Source organism: Vairimorpha ceranae (assembly GCF_000988165.1).
Source record: "Vairimorpha ceranae strain PA08 1199 chromosome Unknown NODE_7, whole genome shotgun sequence".
Classification (NCBI taxonomy): Eukaryota; Fungi; Microsporidia; family Nosematidae; genus Vairimorpha; species Vairimorpha ceranae.
The window spans coordinates 42,129-59,021 of NW_020169302.1; the positions used below are offsets into that span (position 1 = coordinate 42,129).

A 16,893-nucleotide genomic window follows, 5' to 3' on the forward strand; every position below is an offset into this window, starting at 1 on the left:
TGATTTTTTTTGACTTAAAGTTTCACTCAAATTTAATTCTAATATCTCAAAAAAATGCACAAACTTTTTTGTGTCTGTTTTTAAACTCCATAGAAAAATATAAGTTGAAATAAAAATTATTTATATTGAGGATATTTTGAAATCTAATTATTAAAGGCCTATATAAGAAAATACGACAATGATTATTGTGATACTGACAACTATTATTACTAAGCTTAATCTTAAAAACGTTATTTATTGCAAATTAAATTGAATAACATTAAGTTTAACATCCTTTTGCAAATAAATATCATAATTTTTGAAATAAATAATCACAGTCTCATTTCTTAAAAAAATTTACATTTTAAAAAGTTATTTGTTAATGCACATTAAGGCTAGATTCGTATTTAATGCACATATGATAGTCTAGAAAGATTTCATTAGACCTTAGAATTTTTAACATAAAATATATATTTAAATTAAAGTCTAAGATAAGCGTATTGTCGTGTTTTAAATGCATATAAACACATTTTACTAATTTACCTATCGATTCTATTGCTTATTGTTATTGGTAAATAAAATATTCATACTAATTAATGTTTTTTTATTGGTTTTTCTCTGTATTTAAATTTTTATTAAAACTACAGAAATGAAAATATGCTTAATAGTTTTAGATGGTTGGGGTCATAACTTAAAGCCTAAACAAAAGGATGCCATACAAGATGCAAACTGTAAAAACATGCGTTTTTTATCTAAAAAATATTTAAGCTATTTAATTCATGCTAGTGGTAAATACGTTGGATTACATGAAGGCTGTATGGGAAATTCCGAAGTAGGACATCTGACAATTGGTTCTGGTCGCGTAGTCAAACAAAATATTATTTTGATTGATGAGGCATTCTCATCAGGTTCTATTAAAGAAAACCTTAGATCTCTTATAGCACTAAATAAAAAAAGATTACACTTAATCGGGTTGGTGAGTGATGGTGGCATACATTCTCATGTAAACCATTTAATAGGACTAATAAACACACTTAGTAAAAATTTTGAAGAAATTTTTGTTCATTGTATTTCAGATGGGCGCGATACAGCACCTTACGCTTTTACTGAATATTTAGATTGTATACTTACAAATTGTTTGGATTCGCAGAATTACAGTATTGCTTCAGTAGGGGGAAGATTTTACGCCATGGATCGTGATAATAATGAAGATAGAATAAATAAGTATTTTAATACATTGACCTCAGAAAAAGAATTTGATAACATTAAAAATTATATTAAAGATCAATATAACAAAGGATATAACGATGAAAATATTGTTCCTGCATTATTTAGTACAAAAGGAAGAATTCAAAAAGATGATCTTATATTATTTTTTAATTTTCGTGCTGATAGAATGCGGCAGATTACGAAAAAATTTATAAATGAAAAATATAATTTGTTTACATTTACCGAATATGAAAAAGGCTTGACTCAAAATGTTATCTTTAAACCTAGTAAAGTTATAAATACACTCTCCGATATTCTTGAAAAGAATGGTATTGAACAAGTTCACATTGCTGAAACAGAAAAGTATGCGCATGTAACCTATTTTTTCAATGGTGGAACAGAAAAAAAGCATAAATTTGAAGATAGAAAAATTGTTGAATCAAAAAAGGTTAAATCTTTTGCAGAAAATCCTAAAATGTCATCAGAAAATATTGCTAACGAAATAATTACAAGTATTACAGAAAATAAACAATTTATTGTAGCAAATTTCGCAGCACCAGATATGGTAGGACATACAGGAGATTATAACGCAACAGTAAAAGCCGTTGAGTGCGTTGATGATCAAATTGGTAAAATTTATAATCAATGTTTATTGCACAATTACGTTTTAATAATAACGGCAGACCATGGCAATGCAGAAATTATGTTTGATGAAATACAAAATTTAGTCAGTAAAAAACATACAAGCAATAAAGTTCCATTTATTGTAACAATACCCAAAGAAAGAACAAAAAATAATACCGATTGGGGCTATGAAAACTCTGAATATTCATTAGCTGATGTTGCGCCTACAATATTATCACTATTTGGCATTGAGCCACCCCAAGAATTTACAGGAAAGCCAATTGTATAAAATTAAAAAACAACTTTAAACTTATTCCAAAAAAAAATATCAATTTATTAAAAAAATGGTATTATAATAATTTACTAAAAGCACACACACATCCAATAATAAAAGCTTCTATATGATATATACCTTTTGTACCTTGTCTTAATCTTTCTTCATAAATTAAGGCTAAATCAACAATTTTCATTCTTGTAATTTCTGATTCTTTAATTACAAATCTTTTATAAAGCTCCATTAAAATACAATGTGCTGTTATACAAGAATTAATAAGAACATAAAGTTTTTTACGAACTTCAATTATAGTTTCTGTTTTATGTGATCTACGAACCAATGCTGAAATTTCATCCATTACAACTTCCCATTCCAATTTTACATGATTTAAATCAAGTTTCAATCTCTTATTAACTTCCTCTGAGTGCTTAAGATATAAAATTTCTAACAAACCAAGGGCCCTTCGCATGTTTCCATCAGAAATTTTTATAATCTGTTCAATATTTTGTTCATTAATATTTATGTTTTCTGCTGTTACAATATTTTTTATATGATTTTTTATTTCCTGTGGCTTAAAACCTCTGATTCTTACAAAAACACATCGACTTCTTATTGGTTCAATGATTTTTGAGAGTTGTGAACAAATAAGTATTATTCTAAAACATTCAGAATATACTTCTATAGTTCGACGAAGCGCTGCTTGTGCCTCATGTGAAAGATCATGCGCTGCCGATATAATGACAAATTTAATGGAAGGCGTTTTTTTGGTGCTAAAAAAAGACATTACAGGTCTACTTTGTGCCATTTCTTTAATTATTGATTGTATTATAACTTTATCTTGGAAATTATAATCGGATGGAGAGATTTCAATAAATTCATTGGCTTCTAAAAAATTAACTTCAATCATTCTACTGCCTGCTTTGACTTCACTTGTACGTACATTAGGCACAGATATTTGTCCAAAAAGATGTTTAATCAAATTGTAAGCAATTAATTTCTTGCCGCTTCCCGACTTTCCGTGAAAAATCAGATGTGGAATATTATGTATGTTGTATTTTTGCAAAATAGAAATAATTTCTGTGTGGTCAGTCATTGAATTAAAATCTCGAGGTTTATATTTTTCTAACCATAACATTTTGGGTTCAAAATAATTTTTTTTTCAATACCCCATGAAATTTATTGAAAAGCTTGAAAATCGACTTCTTGGTAGTAAGTTTAGATTGTTGAATGATAAGCTATACAAAAATAGAAAGATTAATGACAATGACATGAAAGATTATTACAAGTATTATGAATACCAAATTAGAAAATGGCCAGTAAATCCGTTAGATTTGATTATTAAAAAAATTGAAGACAAGAATAAAGAAGCAGTTATAGCAGATTTGGGATGTGGAGTAGGAAAAATAAGTCAGACTTTCAAAAATGTTTTTTCTTTTGATGCATTTCCAATTAATAAGAATATTATTAAAGCTGATATTTCTGCGCTCCCTTTAGATGATAAAAAGATTGATGTTGTAGTGTGTTGTTTAAGTTTGATGATGGATTATATTTCTAAAGTTTTATTAGAAGTATCGAGAATATTAAAAATAGATGGGATTTTTTATTTGGCAGAAGTAAAAAGTCGTGTTAATAGTGTTAATTATTTTTGTAAACAGCTAGAACAATTTGGTTTTTCTATCTTAAATTGTGATACATCTAATACGCATTTTGTTATTATAGAACTTAAGAAAGATAAAGATTTTTGTAAAAAGAAGATACCAAAAGTTTTATTGAAGCCTTGCAGTTACAAAAAAAGATAATTTTTTTCACCCCTTATGAATATTTTTGAAACTTATGATAAGCTGATAGAAAATATTCAACAAATTCCTCTTGATGTTTATCTTTTTATTCGTAAAAATACAAGAATTAATTTAAAATTAGATAAGTTAATAAATAAATATAATAAGCTTTTAAAGTATACTTATAGAGGATACAGTGTAGATGAAGAAAAAATAAAAAAGTTGTCTACAAAAATTTTTAAGTTAAGAAAAGTTCTTATAGATTCTTCTGACGTTTTAAAAAAAGTGCTTTTGGATTTACAAGAAAAAAGTGATAAAATTTGCAACATGAATTATGAAAATAATTTATTACCGAAATTAGATATTGAGAATATTAATAGAATAGTAAAAGTTGGACGTTATAAAGAACATGGACCATACTATTGTATTTGCAAACAGAAAGCATATGACAATATGATTGCTTGTAATAATACCAATTGTAGAATAAAATGGTTTCATTTTGTATGTGCAGGAATCACTCTGCCACCGAAAAGTGTATGGTATTGTACTGAATGTAAGAAGATGAAATAATATAAATTTAATAAACAGTTTATTTTGATTTTGTTTGTTTAAACAAGTAAAATAAAATAACTCAATAAGATTAAAATTATTAATTTAAGAAAAAAATTATCTTCAAGGTTGTGTATTACTAATCTTCTATTAGGCGTATATCTATAAAAACTTCTGTATAATATATTGTTTAGTATCGTAAACTCGTCATTGTTGTGATGCCAAAAAAAATTATTAGGATCATGCATAAAGCTACTATTTGTAAAAATATTATTTTGGTTAATATTCCATTCTCGTAAATTAAACTGTGTGCTAAATGTTGATTTTAATGAATTATCATATTCTTGTCTTTTTTTGGTGTTACTAAGAATTACATACGCCTTATGAAGGATTCTAGAAACAGAATTTGACTCTTTCATTTTCGTTCTATCAGGATGATATTTGCTTATTAATTTTGTGTATGAATCTCTTATTTCTTTTTGTGTTGCATCTTGTTTAAGATTTAGAATATCGTAATATTTATTTTCTTCTTTTTTAAGAAATTCACAAAGTTCTTTATAAAGATCATATTTCTTTTTGGCTTTATTTAGTTCTTCTTTAGAAGTCTGCGTTTGTGTGACATTATGATATTTTTTATAATTCTGATAGTATTCAGCATAATTCCCTGCTGACAGACATTTGTCTCCTTCAATCTTGTGGTCCATAGGGGTTAAATTTAATATTAAGTTTCTAAATGTTTAAAAAACCAATAATATTAAAAACAAAGTTTTAGAAATTCCATTGTATCAATAATTAAAAACTTTACCAAATTATAAGTTGGAAATTTTAATGTTACTATAAAGTTTTAGTATAGATATAAATACTTTGTTAAGTAGCAATTTTGCTGATTTTAAATATGTGTAATTGAAAGTTGGTTATATCTTTTTTAGATGCATGGATTGTTAACTATACAAAAAAATATATTTGATTTAGATTGTAATAAAAGCAATTTTATTTTATAAATAAATACAAGTTAGTTAACTTTTCATGCTAATAATATGTTGAAATTATTAACTTATAGATAAAACCTTTTCACTTTAAATTTTTGCAAAAAGTTTTATTTATAAATTTATGACATTTTGTAACAATTATATACTATATGAAATCTAGCATTATGCAGATTATACATTACTCTATCAATATTTCTTATTTTTAAAAATTGATGATTTTGTAAATGTTTATCAATACTGATTTTAAAATTAACAAATATTATAAAAATAACATTGTAATTATCATTTGTTATTTTAGATATCAAAATCTTATTAAATGTATAAATATATTAAACAATTCGATATTATTTTTATTTTTGTAAAATAAAGATTTTTCCTGAAACATTTTAAAACATTAATTTTTTATTGAAAAAAAAAATTATTTTAAACCCCCTTCACTTTATCAAGCATGGATCAAAATGAGAAAAATAATGAAATTTTTGCAACTATTTACGTCGGGGATCTGTCTTCTAAAACTTTAGAATCGGATTTATTTAGAATATTTTCTTCCATTGGAGAAGTGGTAAAAATTAAACTTAAAAAAAGGATAGAGCCACTTTCATCATTTGCATTTGTTACATTTGCTAATGGAGATGCTGCCGATAGAGCTATTAAGGAATATAATAATTTTAGACTTAATAAGAAGAACATAAGGGTATTACCATGCATGGATGAGAAAAGTAAAAGGGAAGATGCTAATTTGATAGTTAAAAATTTACCATCTTCATTTACTAATGAAAATTTATATGATACATTTTCTGTTTTTGGAACAATTATTAGTGCTAAAATAGCAACATATGCCGATGGGAAACCTAAGAATTACGGATTTGTGCAATTTGATAAAAAGAAATCTGCTAAAATGGCTATTAAACATTGTGACGGAGGAAAGCTTGATAATAAGATTATTCAGGTTGAAATATTTGACAAGGAAAAAAGAAGAAAACAAGAAGAGCAAGCATTAGAAAATAAGCCAGTTAAACTCGAGCCAAAATTTACGAATTGTTTTATCAAAAATTTTCCTGAGTCATTTACTGAAAAAGATTTAGAGTCTTTATTGAATAAATATGGAAATATCACTTCTATATATTTTCCACTTAAAGACGGCACTTTTGTTTCTAAGGGCTTCGCATTTGCTAATTTTGAGTCCCATGAATCTGCACAAAATGCAATCCAGGAGTTACATGGTAAGCAGATTTTTCCTTTTGAAGAAAATTCTTACACTACGAAGCTTGAACCTTTTTACATTCAAAAGGCACAGAAAAAGGAAGAAAGAGAAGAATATCTTAAAAGGTCTTTTGAACAATTGTCTTTAGAAGGACAAAATATTAAGAGAAATCTTTATATTACTAATATTCCTGCTTTTATAGAAAAAGATGATATTTTTGAAATTTTTAGTGAGTTTGGTTCAATTGTGTCTTTTTCTATTGGAATTGATGCTGTTAATGAACAGAGGAAATATGCTTATGTTTGTTATTCGACATCTGATGAAGCTTTTATTGCTATTGAAAAAGGGAATGAGCTTTTTATTGACAATAACAAATTGAACGTTACGTATTTTAAAAACAAAGCAGAAAGAACTAAAGAAAAAATGATGTCATCAATTAATATAAATTCTACGGTACCTTTTATATATAGTTCTCCGCTGAAAATTACACCAAATTCATCTTTCAATTATGAAATGTTTTCTAACCTTTCGACTACTGAAGTTAAAAATAAAAAGCTTTTTGATTTGGTACTAAAAACAGCTACCAATTTTAAAAATGAATGGGATAAATTAGATGTGAACACGGATGAAGAGTTTGCAAAAAAGATTTCTAACATTTTGACAAAAAAACCAAAAAATGAAGTGTTAGAGATGGAAGAATATAACGATATTTTAACAAACAACATAAATTACATTATTGAAGAAAAAAAGGAAAAATATAAAAACAATTAAAATATTTACTTAAAAAGTTGAATTTATTTTTACGAATTTTTAATTTTATAGTAACCCTATGAGCAATGATAAAATTTCTACTACACGCGAATCAGTAGCCACGAATGGATCCAATTTCCATATAATTAATGAGGGAAAAGTTAGTATTAGGAAGAACGATACTACATTTTATAATCCTGCGCAGAAAACAAATAGAGATATATCCATTTTAGTTATATCTGAATATTTTAAAAATAAAGAAAACATTAGAATTCTTGATGCGATGTCGGCTACAGGCCTTAGAGGATTGAGATATCTAAAAGAAATCAAAAATTTAAATTTATTCTTCAATGATATTAACGACAATGCGATAGACACCATCTTTGAGAATTTAAAATACAATAATGTTTCTTCTTCTCAAATTAAATATTTTGAAAAAAATTTATGTGAAATTCGTGAAACATTTAGTCATATAAATGTAGTTAAATCTGATTGTAATGTTTTAATGTGCACGTTACAAAATTTTTTTGATGTTATTGACATTGATCCATTTGGTAGTTGTTCAGAATACATTGAAAATGCTATCCGAGCTATAAAACACAATGGGCTTATTTGCTTTACAAGTACAGATAAAGGGGTTTTGATAACCAACGAGAATAAGAGCATTGTTAAATATGAGACCACAATATTAAAAAAGTATTCAGCTAAAGAGATGGCGCTCAGGAGTCTTTTATCGTGTATATCACGACACGCCGCTAAATTCGGTGTTTCTATCGAGCCATTACTTTCTCTTAGCTTAGATTTTTACCTAAGAGTTTTTGTAAGAATTTTAAAAAAAGGCGAAAAACGTGTTATTGCAGACAACGGGCTGTTTTATTTATGTAATTGCGGTAATTTTAAAAGTGCTGATGGAAACCGGCAAGTAGTAAATTGTAATATTAATTATAAGTTGTTTAGTTTAGAAGACCCCGATTTTATGAAGAAATTGAAAAATGCATGTGAAACTATTAATTTTTCGAATGGTAATATTTGTGAGGTATGTAACAAAAAAATGAAAATATGTGGTCCATTTTGGAATAAGCACCTACATGATCAAAATTTGGTTAGTAAAATTAAATCAAATTTATCTTCAGATGATAATAGATTGGTAGGTATTTTTAATTTTGTTGGTCAAGAGATATCTACTATGTGGTATTATGAAATACCTTTACTTTCTAAGAACTTAAAAATGCCATGCATTAGACTTATTAAAATGTTAACGGCCTTAAAAAATCTTGGATTTGATGTTTCATTAACGCATTGCGATATAAAAGGATTTAAAACCAATGCTCCTGTAAAAATTATTTATATTGTTTTACAGATAGGAAATTTAGAACCCGACTTTAAATTATTTAGTAAAAATGATATTGTTAATAAGATATTTGAACAAAAATACTATAAAGGACTTATTGATTCTAAATTAGGCCCATTGTCTCTTCCGCGCAAGGATTAAACATTTTTTTATATAAGACATATCTTTATACTCAAATATTTTGCTTTATTTTTAAGGTTCCAATGTAATAACAATAAACATGTCTGGATCATTTTCTTAATAAATTTGTTTTATATAAAATGGTGGCAAAAAACAAGGAATATTAAAATAGTATAGTAATCATACTTTTTTAGTCGCAACTTTCTATTCTTTTACTTTATAAAAAATTATAGAATACTTTGAGAACAATTAACATTGTTCTTTTGAATCTTTTTTGGTATTGACATAATAATTTTTATTTTAGTTGGAATAAAAAGGAATATTTTTTTGTATTGAAAAATTGGCGGAAGAAATATTTGAAACTATAAAAAGTTTAATTTTAATCCCTTATGCCACAAAAAGTATCTTTAAGTGAAAAATCCGAAATTAAGGCTTACATTGAAATAGACAGAAAACAAAAAGAAGTTGCAAAAAAAGTACTCGGTAAGTCAGCCAGTAATGTCTAAACCTAAGAAAAAAATTAATGAAACAGGACAAATTGAAAGAAAAGCAAATTCTGGTAGACATTTATTCCTGAATAGTAATGATATATTCTAGTTTAAAAAAAATAAATGCTGATCCACAAATTGGAGTATTAAGCTTGCTATAGATTATAAAAAAGGACAGAAAAAATAAATTTGTTAAATTTATAAGAGATTACTTGCGTGTATGGGAATACGTTGTAGGATTTGATGTAAAAAATCATTTTTGCCTAAAAAGCATATTTTGAAAAGAAAAGATTGTGCAAGCAAGTATGCTTACTACTCTGATAAGAGACGGAATAAGGTTATTTTTAACGATAAAAAAATAACTTACTTATTTGGCTCTGATGGGAGAGTTTATGTTTGAAGAAAAGTTTGCCAAAGATATAATAAAAAAAAATTTAAATTCACAATAAAACATTAAGGTGGTAGTATCATGGTTTGAACATGTTTTTTTGCGTGCAGAGGTTGAAAATGTGTATAATTGATGGTATAATGAATAGCGAAGCATATTGTAGAATTTTAGACAATTATCTTGAGACTTCTGCAAAAAAAATTAAATTAAAAAATTTTATTTTATAGCAAAATAATGATCCGAAACATACAAGTAAATGAACTAGAGATTATTCGTTCGGTTAAAAAATTTTTACTTTAGATTAATCTACACAATCCTTAGACATGAATCCTATAAAAAGTTTATGGCATATTCTTAGGGTAGAGGTAGGAAAAAGAAAATCAAAATATATAAATGAATTAAAGAAATGTGTTGAAGAGAGGTGGAATAAAATACATGCTAAAGTGTTAAAAAAACTGGTATAGAACATGAAAATTAAATGTATCAAATTATTAAGAGCTAAAGGTGGAGATACTAAATTTTAAATAAAAATATTCCTTTTTTTTCATTAAACTAAAAAAAGCATTGTGTTTTTGTACAAAAAAAATTAACTACTTAAACAATTATAAATTTTCGTAAGCTCTCTTAAATAGGGACAATTTGTCATATTACAAAACTTGTTATTGCGAAATTTAATATTCCTTTTTTTGTCACTACTGTATTTAACAATTACATGTATATATTATTTTAAGGAACAATTTGATAACGACTCTTTTAAGTCTCAGATTTACATAAGCTTTACACCAGTATTTTATAATAAAAAAACTAACTTGTGCCATCCCGTTTTAAACGAAATTACAAATTTAATGTGTGTTCTTTCATTTTAATGGATATGATGTGTCTTTGTGTATGTACTTATTTTATTATTTTTAATTGCAATTTGGCCCTTTTTACTATAAATTAAAATTTGCTATAAACACCTTGTATCTGTATAAGATTCATTTATTTGAACAAAAGCGATGGAAAATGTACGAAAACACCGTTCCGTGCTTAGAGAAATGATCCTTTAAATGAAATTACTCGTTCTTAACAAAAAATATAGAGAATTTTACAAATTTTAAAAAAAGAATGGTTAAATAATAAAAAAATGTTAGATTCAAACTTTTTATATATGTTGATGATTGATGATACGATTATCATTGTTTATAATGTGTTCTTCTATTTTACATTTTATGCACAGATTCTTTTTTTTTTAGCTTAAGTTAATACTAAATAAAACTTATTGAAATTAACAACTTTAAACACTTTAATTTGTAGTCTTTTACTTTGAATAGAAATGTGAATTTAGAATTATATTTATGAGTCTATTTTTTGTACTTTACAAATTTATATTTTGCTTTCTATTCAATTTTTTCCCCTTTTATGCTGTTTTCTCTAGAAACATTAAAATCTTATGCACAATCTGTAGGAATTACAAATATTGATGACGACGCATTGAGAATTTTGTCTCAAGATTTGGAATACAGAATCAAAGAAATATGTCAAGAAGGAAGCAAGTTTATGCTTGCTAGTAAAAGAACGAAATTAAGTATCGAAGATATTAACTATGGACTTATAAGTAGAAATGTAGATCCGTTATTTGGATACGATCCACAAGATAATCTTGTTTTTAAAGGTCTTCCTTCAGGTATTTTTTACGTCCCCGACGAAGAATTAGACATTGAAGAATATTTGGAAAGGCCACTTCCTAAAATCCCGCTTAACACTTCGATACAAAGCCATTGGCTTGCTATTGAAGGCGTACAGCCACAAACTGCTCAGAATCCTATTTTAATACAAAAGACTGAACAGAAGAAGGACACTTTAATAACATATCAAGAAGAGACAGAACTCAAATCACAAAATAAACACATTTTGACAAAAGAGCTTAATATGTATTTTGAGAAAATTATACAAACAATGGAAACTGATGAAGATATCGCAATAGAATGTCTTAAAAATGAAAGTGGTATACAACAATTAGTACCTTACTTTATTCATCATTTTAATCAACAGATAATAAAAAATTTAAAAGTTACAGAAAAATTAAAAACTGTAATAATGATGTATAACAGCCTATTAAATAATCAATACATATTTATTGATCCTTATCTTCACCAGATACTACCTTCACTACTTACATGTGTTGTTGGTAAGTCTGTTGATGACTCTGTTAGATATTTATCTTCTGATGTTATTAAATTTGTTTACGATAACTTTGCTAGTAAATACAAAACCCTTGGCCCAAGAATTATTAGCACACTATCTAAAACTTGGCTAGACAAAGACAAAAATGAAAATGTTCAACTTGGTGCTTTGAGATGTCTTGGAATTTTGTCTCAGGAAGTAATTAATAATGTAATTAAACCTAAATCAGAAATATATAAAAAGGAAATTGGACATTTTAGCGTGAATGAAGAACTTAATAGGCTAATAAACAACTAAGTTTATTTTTTTAAGGACAATTGAGTTTATTTTGTTACTTTTTATTTTTAGTGATTTATGTGTAAACTAAACGCAATTTTATATTAAATTATAAAATACGCTAACAATTACATATTAAATTTTAAATATTAATTAAATAAAACAATAATTATGTTTTTGACATTAAATTTTATGACTTTATTGATTAGCCAATATCAGTTTCTTTTGAAGTTTTATAATTAAGATTGACAATTTGAAGGTGTTTTCTATGCTCAATTATCTATAAAAAATACAAACATTAGTAAACAGTTTTAAAGTTTACAATTTAGAAAAAAATAGTAAAAACTTGCATGTTATACAAAAAGATATAAAATATAAAAGTTTTTAATCACAATATTTTTTATTTCATTTTGTGGTATAATTTTGATACCACATTTTAAGGTGCCAATGATTTACAATATCACGTTGAAACGTCATTTGTTTTAATGATTAAATTAATATATTGGACCATTTGCTAAACAAATATGTTCATTGGTTTACAATAAATATAAATAAGAAGATTTAATTTAAAAAATGATGAATCAGGGTAGTCACTACAACAAACATTCTTCTACAAGTACTAAGTCCGATTTCAATAAAAACACTTTACGTAAACATATTTCCCACAGCATCCTAGAATGCTTTTTTTCCACAGGGACAATCCCTGGCAAACACGCCACATTTATTTTATAAAAGTACATAAATCGATCAAAGTATTTACTTAATTTTTAATTTTAAAGTGGCTTAACAAATAAAATTATTACTTTTTAATTATAAAAATTATCTTAATAATACTATTTATTTACAAACGTTATTAACATCAATAATTGCCTCACTTTGGTCAAATGGATATGTTAATTAACCAATTAAATTTACATTAACTTTAAATTTTTTTATATTTTAAAGGGTTAAATAGAAAACAAACCATTTTTTTTATCAATCAATTTATATTTAAAAAGTGTTAATTTTTTTTGTTTTGTGCTATTCTTTACTATACGTAAATATTTTAATTCAATGCAAAATATCAGAAGAATTAAATACAACGATAAAAAAATGTGTTTTTTATGTTTTTAATAAGTATTCTTAAAAATTACAATTTTACCAATTATTATTGATCATTGAAAGACAAATAAAAAAAGAAACAAATTTATTGTTTTATCTTATTAATGTTCGAAAAAAATCAAAGTGCATGAATCCAGATATAAAAAAGAATTTTGAAAATAATGCAAAAAAACCTTTGTATGTAAATAATCCTAGTTTAAAAATATTAGAAAAAATTGAGAAAATCTCTATTAGTGAAGTAAAGAAACAATTTAAAAAGCCTCAAGTTAAAGATAACAGACAGAAAATAAATATTTGGAAAATATCTCCTAAAATTTTTCTAATAGGAGAGGTTTGGGATGGAGAGACAAATTTTTTGGACTGTAAAAATTTCACTGGTGATGTACAGAAATATTTAGAGAAAACAAGACTAAATAATAATTATCTTTATTATACAACAAATGAAAATACAAAATTATCAGGGAGTATTTTATGCCTTAAAAAAATTTTATACGATTGTAATTTTTTTGGAGAAATTTCAAATTCAATTTATTCTTGGTTACAGCTTAGTGATACAAATGTGGCTTTTATAGAAGTAAACTATGAAAAATTAACTTTGTTTGCAATTTTAATAGAATGTGTGAATATTTATTTAACAGAGAAGATTAATATAGGTTTAATTTTTTCAAATTTTGAACATTTTAAAAAAAATATTACTGATTTAAATACAATTGATAGATACAAAAAATATTTTTACAATCTCTATTGTAAAAAAAATGATAGGCTAGCAACATTAAAGTTGCACCAAATAATTATTTCTAATTACCCAAAAATAGAAGGATTTGACAACTTCAAGATTTCTTTTTCAATTCACCAAAATCAGAAAAATATAACTAAAACTAAAGATGTCGATGATATTGATATCATTTATAAAGATAATTTTTATATTGTATTAAATAATCTTAATATGGAAATAACTGATGATATTAATTTTACTATAGATTTTATAAATAAAGATAAAAAAAAGACAATTTTCGAGTTTCCATTTAATGTATTTTTTTACGATCAAGGTGTATTTAGATACAATAAAGAGGATGTTTTAACTGATATAAAATCTAAATTTCAAGATGAATTTAATTTTGATTTAGTTTTTTTGGAAACTGAAAATTATATTAATTTAAGCTTATATGAAAACAAATACAATATTATTCAAGGAATAATAACAATTAATGAGCTTTTTAAAAGAAATAAAAATGATAGCAAATTTGAAATGTTATTTAAAAAGGGATACGAAAAGAATATAGCTACATTTTGCAGTTTATTGAATTATTCAAATGCAGAAGCAAGTTCTTTGATTTCGTTGCTTGAAAAAAAAGGCTACACAAATCTTTTTTCTCAAGGCAAATCTCTTAAAACTACTTTTATACATTTCCAAAAAACAAAGAACACGGAAGAATATAAAATATTAAAACAAGAGGACATTATACCAATAAAACCTTTTGATAAAGATAACCTGTATAAAAATATACTAAATAAAGATTTACCGGATATTGAACTCATTAAAGATGAGGAAAAACCTTCTCTTATACTAAAAAACCCCACCAAAAAGTTTGTATTGAAGAAGAAAAAGATTTTAGTTGAAAATGTAAATGAAATGAATTGTAAAGCTTTAAGACCCCTACATTGGGTACCGATAAATGATAATGATGGTACTATATTTAAAGACCTGGATATTTATAAATCAAAATTAGATGTTGAAAAGTTTAAAAAATATTTTTGTGTTAATAGCAAAGATACAGAACATATAAACAATAATCAGTTAAATCAGGCAGTTACTGTTATTGATCAAAAAAGACTTTTTCTTGTTTCTTTAGCAATAAGCCATTTAAACAAAAAAAATATCAATCCAAAAAACATATACGATATGTTAATTAATAATCCAAAAGATATTTTTATACAAGATTTATTAAATTTGGAACATGTTTTTCCGACATATGAAGAGACGTATGTTTTAGCAAATTATGACTTTTCAAAATTGATGCCAGAAGAAAAAATTATGTTAGAATATTCAAAGTTATTAGAAGTTAAAAAGATAGTTAAAATTTTGTTATTTGAACGCAAATTTTTTGATGAAATATTTCTTATTGAAAATTTATTAGAAAAAATAAAATTTACATTTGATAAAATAATAGAAAGTAAAGATTTTAAAATTATTTTAAAAATGATATTAGACATAGGAAATTTGATTAATTATGATTTTTCTGCTAGAAAAAAGAAATCGGCCGGGTTTATGTTATCAAGCATATATCTTTTTGTAGATTATAAAGGACACGAGGATTATTCGTTATTTCAATTTTTTATGGAAAGTATGGAATACAATAGCATTTCAATAAATTTACAGAGAGATTTTAAATACCTTAATATAATAAGAAAAGAACAGATTATAAAGATAAAAGAAAAAATTAATTTTTTGATTAAACAGTACAAAGACAATCTTCAAATGTATTATACATTAGAAAATGATAAGGCAACATTTACAAACTTTTTTTTATTTGTAGCTGATAAGTTAACAAATATAAAAAGTAATTATGAAAAATGTACGGAAAAAATTGTACTAATTAAAAAGCTTTTTAATGAAGATGATAAAAGGAGTATAATTGATATGCTTGATTGTATTGCTTACTTAATAAGTAAAATTACAAATTATAAGCAGCCTATTTATGAAACTAATAATAGATAAAGAAATTTTACTAGAATACATATAAAATTACTTTCTAAAATATTTTATATATAAATAATACTTCTAGAAATAAAAAGAAAATAAAATTAAACTTAACTATTTTAAAAATTTTAAAGTACAAACTTGTTTATATGTTTTTTTTATTAAGATTTATCACAATAAATATCAATTTATTATACTTTTTTAAAAATTTAAAATTACCTTTTAACTGAGCTTTTAAAACCAATTTTAATTGTCGTAGAGATATAAATATTCTAATAATTTTTAACCCTAATTCCATCATGCCTGAAACTAAAGAAATAAATAATCTTAACGTTAATAATAATCTTAATGTTATTACATAATAGCAATACAAACAATAGAATTTTGGTTACATATATAAATGTCAATGTCAACAAAAAGAAATTAGAGCTATCTAAGCTTGTAACTTCTAAAAAAACTCAACTACGTGTTTATCCAAAATTTAATTTAACGCCAATGTAGATGAAATTTAGAAAGTTAGTAACAAGTTGTGAAATTTTATAAATTTTTTAGTTTAAAAAAGATTTCTTATATTATTATTAATGACCATGGTAATAAAAATTATAAATCAATTGCATATATTCTTCTTTTTTTTCTACTTTATTTAATGATTTTTGCTTAATATTAGCTTTAATGTTCTCATTATATACTTTTTTACAGATATAAATATTATTTATAAATTTAGATAGTTAACTGACACATATTGTACTCAAGTGATTGTTGTGACTTTTAAAATCATTACAGTAGGTTAATGAAGTAATATGTACCATTCCGATGATTTTTATCTAATTTTTGATACCTTTAAAGCTTTTAACTAAAATTTTAAAAAAAATAACTTCATTTTAGCTATTAATGATTAATGAGTTACAAAAAATTAAAAGCATTGTTGACTTTGTGATGAAAAAAT

At 24.9% G+C, this 16,893-nt stretch overlaps 10 protein-coding genes across 10 annotated transcripts; 8 read left to right on the top strand and 2 right to left on the bottom strand.

The window, feature by feature from the left end:
* Nucleotides 1-628: 628 nt before the first annotated feature.
* On the top strand, nt 629-2,101 carry AAJ76_700042757 (phosphoglycerate -bisphosphoglycerate-independent; the record flags this gene model as incomplete). Its single annotated transcript, XM_024476285.1, has 1 exon — nt 629-2,101. One exon carries the CDS (start codon nt 629-631, stop codon nt 2,099-2,101), a length of 1,473 nt encoding a protein of 490 aa, XP_024331812.1.
* Nucleotides 2,102-2,162: 61 nt separating this feature from the next.
* Nucleotides 2,163-3,221, bottom strand: AAJ76_700045349 (dna replication factor c small subunit; the record flags this gene model as incomplete). Its single annotated transcript, XM_024476286.1, has 1 exon — nt 2,163-3,221. One exon carries the CDS (start codon nt 3,219-3,221, stop codon nt 2,163-2,165), a length of 1,059 nt encoding a protein of 352 aa, XP_024331813.1.
* A 34-nt stretch (nt 3,222-3,255) lies between these two features.
* On the top strand, nt 3,256-3,885 carry AAJ76_700045384 (ribosomal rna-processing protein 8-like protein; the record flags this gene model as incomplete). Its single annotated transcript, XM_024476287.1, has 1 exon — nt 3,256-3,885. The coding sequence occupies one exon, from the start codon at nt 3,256-3,258 to the stop codon at nt 3,883-3,885; it is 630 nt and encodes a 209-aa protein (XP_024331814.1).
* A 15-nt stretch (nt 3,886-3,900) lies between these two features.
* AAJ76_700046029 (chromatin remodeling protein) lies at nt 3,901-4,434 on the top strand (the record flags this gene model as incomplete). Its single annotated transcript, XM_024476288.1, has 1 exon — nt 3,901-4,434. One exon carries the CDS (start codon nt 3,901-3,903, stop codon nt 4,432-4,434), a length of 534 nt encoding a protein of 177 aa, XP_024331815.1.
* A 38-nt stretch (nt 4,435-4,472) lies between these two features.
* AAJ76_700047245 (hypothetical protein) lies at nt 4,473-5,117 on the bottom strand (the record flags this gene model as incomplete). Its single annotated transcript, XM_024476289.1, has 1 exon — nt 4,473-5,117. One exon carries the CDS (start codon nt 5,115-5,117, stop codon nt 4,473-4,475), a length of 645 nt encoding a protein of 214 aa, XP_024331816.1.
* A 733-nt stretch (nt 5,118-5,850) lies between these two features.
* AAJ76_700047979 (polyadenylate-binding protein 2) lies at nt 5,851-7,377 on the top strand (the record flags this gene model as incomplete). The annotated part of the gene is made up of 1 exon (XM_024476290.1): nt 5,851-7,377. One exon carries the CDS (start codon nt 5,851-5,853, stop codon nt 7,375-7,377), a length of 1,527 nt encoding a protein of 508 aa, XP_024331817.1.
* A 58-nt stretch (nt 7,378-7,435) lies between these two features.
* AAJ76_700049564 (hypothetical protein) lies at nt 7,436-8,848 on the top strand (the record flags this gene model as incomplete). The annotated part of the gene is made up of 1 exon (XM_024476292.1): nt 7,436-8,848. One exon carries the CDS (start codon nt 7,436-7,438, stop codon nt 8,846-8,848), a length of 1,413 nt encoding a protein of 470 aa, XP_024331818.1.
* Nucleotides 8,849-11,104: 2,256 nt separating this feature from the next.
* Nucleotides 11,105-12,166, top strand: AAJ76_700053233 (transcription initiation factor tfiid 70kda subunit; the record flags this gene model as incomplete). The annotated part of the gene is made up of 1 exon (XM_024476294.1): nt 11,105-12,166. The coding sequence occupies one exon, from the start codon at nt 11,105-11,107 to the stop codon at nt 12,164-12,166; it is 1,062 nt and encodes a 353-aa protein (XP_024331819.1).
* A 552-nt stretch (nt 12,167-12,718) lies between these two features.
* Nucleotides 12,719-12,877, top strand: AAJ76_700054847 (hypothetical protein; the record flags this gene model as incomplete). The annotated part of the gene is made up of 1 exon (XM_024476296.1): nt 12,719-12,877. One exon carries the CDS (start codon nt 12,719-12,721, stop codon nt 12,875-12,877), a length of 159 nt encoding a protein of 52 aa, XP_024331820.1.
* A 496-nt stretch (nt 12,878-13,373) lies between these two features.
* Nucleotides 13,374-15,965, top strand: AAJ76_700055502 (formin-like protein; the record flags this gene model as incomplete). Its single annotated transcript, XM_024476297.1, has 1 exon — nt 13,374-15,965. The coding sequence occupies one exon, from the start codon at nt 13,374-13,376 to the stop codon at nt 15,963-15,965; it is 2,592 nt and encodes an 863-aa protein (XP_024331821.1).
* Between the last annotated feature and the right edge of the window lie 928 nt (nt 15,966-16,893).